This window comes from Mustela lutreola, chromosome 2 (genome assembly GCF_030435805.1).
Source record: "Mustela lutreola isolate mMusLut2 chromosome 2, mMusLut2.pri, whole genome shotgun sequence".
Classification (NCBI taxonomy): domain Eukaryota; kingdom Metazoa; phylum Chordata; class Mammalia; order Carnivora; family Mustelidae; genus Mustela; species Mustela lutreola.
This window is the reverse complement of record NC_081291.1, coordinates 16,874,446-16,878,477: the sequence shown is the minus strand read 5'-3', so window position 1 is coordinate 16,878,477 and position 4,032 is coordinate 16,874,446. Positions and strand designations below refer to the sequence as shown.

Below are 4,032 nucleotides of genomic sequence, written 5' to 3'. Positions count from 1 at the left end.
CCGCATCCAGTCCCTCACCTCCAGAGGGACATCTGCCTTCTTGTCTGCTATCTTTACAGATGGTCCCTTTCCTTTTACGGACAAGGTCTTAATTGATTTTGATCAACTCTAGTAAAATATTTAGCCTCAGTTCCGCATTAGGAGTAGCCTTTAATAATCTGAAGATAGAATCCAATTGTTTAAGGAAAATACTAAGAAACCCTTGGTAGAGTTAGCTGAATCAAGGAATGTAGACCTTGCTCACAGTGTAGATATGGCTTTTTTTTTTTTTTTTAAGATTTTATTTATTTGAGAGAGAGAGAGCAAGAGAGAGCACAAGGGGTGGGGAGAAGGAGATGGAGGGAGAAGCAGACTCCCCACTGTGTAGGGAGCCTGACACGGGGCTCGATTCCAGGCCTCGGTTATCATGACCTGAGCCAAAGGCAGATGCTTAACTGACTGAGCTACCCAGGCGCCCCTATGGCTGACTTTATTTTAAGAGAAATTTTTTGGAGACAGCAGGGCAGAGGAAAGTAGTTAGTACTTGAAGAAAATGTTAGGGACCTTGATGAAAATCTATTCACTATTTCAAGGCATCTAACCAATGATCATCTCTGGGGACACGGGAGTGACAGTCTTTACAGGTTATGAAACTCGCATGACAAAATACTGCATATGCAAGTGTCGATTAACAGTAACTTTGTAGAGTGAGGCAGATGCCAGCCAGTGAGAAAGTGGTGCCCAAAGACAGTGTTAATTCTGGAGTCCTGGAGACCAGGACGTGCTCCTCCATCACATGGCCATCTGAAAGGGAGGACACTTGGTCAGTAAAGGAAATCCCTCCAGCAAACCAGCCAAAAATCAGTTGGGATTCAATATTTGATGAATAAGAGTATGTTTACAGGATCAAGAGTACTGATCACTCGAAATTCAGACTCCCCTGAAAAAAATCTCTTTCAGCAGAAGTCACCATGGGCCTACTGTTCCCTTGGGTTTCCCCTGGACACGTGCTCTCACACCTGGAAACTTACCCCAGCTGGTGACACCTTTGATGACAGGGGAGCCACAGGACTTGCTCAGTTGTCAATGAGGAGACAGCACATTTTTGGGCCCCAAGTTCCAGGAAGAAAATATGGCCTCCACCCCTGCAGTCATCCCGCTCATACTTAGCAAACGCCAATCCTGGGCCTGACAGCCAGGAGGCAAGTGGAAAAGCCACAGTCCCCGTGTGGGTCAGGGCTCCCATCTTGCACTCAAGAGAATCATCTGCTTTCATTTAGTATCTGGACTCGACCCTGGGCAGTGGCTAACATCCCCAGGGTCAGAACTCCGAGAGGCCTCTGCACTTGGGGAGGACCTAGAAATCTGGCTCAGGGTGGGGGGGATCCCTGCCCTTCTTGCTACTGTTTTCCTCAAACCAGTAAGAACTCACAAGGTGACAAGGCCGAGATCCCTTGAGGACCCATGAGGAAGCTCCTGAGGAATGAGAGGGGGCAGTCGAGCCTCTGGTGGAATTTAAGGGCAGGAGTTAGGAGTTGTTCACAGGGAGCTTATCTGGGTCACCCTGCCCAAAGGAAAGGAGAGCCCAAGAGCACCTCTTGGTGTTTAAGAGGCCAGCCTTTTTCTTGTTTGTTTTCCTTAGAAGTTCACACACTGTAACGTGTCAAATAGCCTTGACATAACTCTCCACCTGGAAGGTGACATTTCTGAGGCAGTAAATCGGAGAGACACCAGCGTGACCCGTGCCCCCCCCCCCCAATCTGGAGCTCTCCGATGCTTTTACAAGCAGCCCTTCAGGGGCCAGCACCTAGCAAGCTGTGGGGTAAGAGGACAGAGCCCCTTCACCAAGGGGCCCCAGGCAACTAACTAACTTGAAAGGACAGAAGAGAGGACTATGGCTTACCACAGCCCGGTAGGAATGTCTGCCGGAAGCAGTGAAGCCGGCCACGCCAGCATTTACACATGGAGCATCTCCTGGGCAGCCAGGTGTCATGGGGCACCGACTCACAGTTCCTGGGAAGGAACAGAGAAGGCGATGCATTTGGGTTTTTAACTCCCTTCTCTTTTCCTCTCTGTACCCCCTTCCACCCCCGCCACCATCCCCCCCCCCTCCAGTGGCTTACTCTTTCCGGGAATCATGTTCACAGTTGCGGCCATAGAAGGACGGTGGGCAGGCACAGAAGGACCCCAGCATGCAGGTGCCCCCATTCAGACAGCAAGTTCTGTTTAACTCCTTACCTGAAATGTAATTAGAGGTGGCTGAGGGGCGGTGGGGGACTGAAAAGCTAAAGCCCCTGGGAGCAAAGGTTAATACAGGGCTAAGGGCTTGGTCTCCCCAGTGATCGGAGATATCTGCAGTCTTGTGAACTGCACAGAAAGGCACTCTTGCTTTTTAGTGGAGCCTCTGAGCAGAGAAACTTTTTCACGCTCAGGCCAGGGGTGGTTCCCAGAACCCAGGGAATCAGGAGGGAAACTGCGTGCGTCCCAGGGAGGTCAAATACACTCTGCCGGTCTAGGCTCCAGGGCCAAGCCCCAGTCCAACCATCTGCCCAGCTCCCGAATCAGTTTGCCAACCAGGAGAAAGAGCGTCAGAGAGAGAGGAAACAGGAAGGACCAGGATGGTCATAGCACGAGGTAGACCTAAGGGAGTTGGGGCTTACTATCCTGGATGCCTAAGGTCGGCACAAACGGGGAAGACCGGTGACGAACCGCAGGCTCCTCCCGGGACCGAACGCTGGCATCTCTTAAGGGCGGCTCTCTCCTCGCAAGTTCACGGTGGCCCAACCCTTGACGACAAAAATCAACGGATGGATTCAGGATTTCAGGCCGGGTGAAAATTGCTGCTGATCAAAATAACAAAAAGTCTCTCACCAGCAACTAATTCCAGTTCAAATGCTTTGGAAATGGCCATGATCAGAATCACACTGGGAAGATGAAATCAGACACCCGTTAGCCAAACAAGGCAAAGAAAATCCTTTGCCTTAACAGAATTAACACCTTGGTCTTCCCAGCACAAGGACAAGACCGCAGACCATTAGGGAGAAATTGTAGAGCCCTACTTTTCTTTCTCCTTCCTTTCTTTTCAAATGGCTAACTCAGGAAACAACATCAAGAGCAATGATGAGACTAAAAATCACCTAAAAGCTAATTTTTTCAATGTTTCATGACTTCTTGGGCTCTGTCCTTCTAGAGCCATAATTTTAAGTCGGCGTAAATCTTTTAGCTTCGATTTCACAGAACACGTATTCTCCTGCACTTAGATTTCCTATAAGAATTTTGAAATGACCACAGGACTGTCTCTGTAATCAGTGAATCACATTTTACAAACCATTTCAAATACACCAGTCGTTTAAAAGATTTTTCAGGTTAAAACAAATCCTCCCATGACTCTTCACAGTTTTGCAAATACTGAATCTATGCCTTCAGACTTCTCAGAAGCAGATTTTTAAATCTGGTGGTTGATATCGACCTTTTCTTACCCAAGAGAGGAAAACGCTAATCAGCTGCCCGGGCAGTGCATTAACCCGACTGAAAATGTTAAAAGCCAACGGCGAAGCTGGATGGAACTCTTTTAAGTGTGAAGTTCCGGTTCTTTGGGGGAGAAAATAGCATCCCTGTTGCCAGCCCTTTTTAAGTTTGGGCAAGATGAAGCCAAACGACAGAGAGGGGGTAGAACATTATTTCTGCAGGTGGCAAGTTCTAGTCATCAGAAGCTCACGTTCAAGATGGGTTCATACCTGCAGGAGAAGCGCTCCATCTTTCCGCCGTCCATAGCTCCTAACAAGTTAGGGGGAAAAGAAGGTCAGCATGGCTTTCATTCATGGTCGTTGCTAGAACACCCAAAGAAAAACATTAATTTCTTGAAGTGAAAATGGGAATTTAGAAAGAAGAGTATCCCCGATGAGAGATATGCTTTCCCCAAAAGGTCTTAGGAGGAGCGGGAGCCAGGATGTCTGGGAGACTGGGGGCTCATCACCGAGCTGGTCCTAAGGAATGCTTTGAGCTTAGCTGGGGAGCCAGCCCGGCTGGGGCCTCTCCTTCTTCACCAACCAG

At 48.8% G+C, this 4,032-nt stretch overlaps 1 protein-coding gene across 1 annotated transcript; it reads right to left on the bottom strand.

Annotated features, from left to right (window-relative positions):
• Positions 1-306: 306 nt before the first annotated feature.
• Positions 307-3,751, bottom strand: CRIPTO (cripto, EGF-CFC family member). Its single transcript, XM_059165167.1, has 6 exons — positions 3,717-3,751; positions 2,851-2,903; positions 2,640-2,765; positions 2,103-2,217; positions 1,883-1,992; positions 307-783 (listed from the first exon to the last, which is right to left on the bottom strand). The coding sequence occupies exons 1-6, from the start codon at positions 3,749-3,751 to the stop codon at positions 668-670; spliced, it is 555 nt and encodes a 184-aa protein (XP_059021150.1). The 3' UTR covers positions 307-667.
• Between the last annotated feature and the right edge of the window lie 281 nt (positions 3,752-4,032).

Excerpts from the sequence above, each read along its gene's own strand:
- CRIPTO (XM_059165167.1), bottom strand. The coding sequence starts at position 3,751 with ATGGACGGCGGAAAGATGGAGCGCTTCTCCTGCAG. Across the intron at positions 2,904-3,716 it reads ATGGAGCGCTTCTCCTGCAG|TGTGATTCTGATCATGGCCA; the intron begins GTATGAACCCAT and ends TCATCTTCCCAG. Across the intron at positions 1,993-2,102 it reads GAACATGATTCCCGGAAAGA|GAACTGTGAGTCGGTGCCCC; the intron begins GTAAGCCACTGG and ends GTTCCTTCCCAG.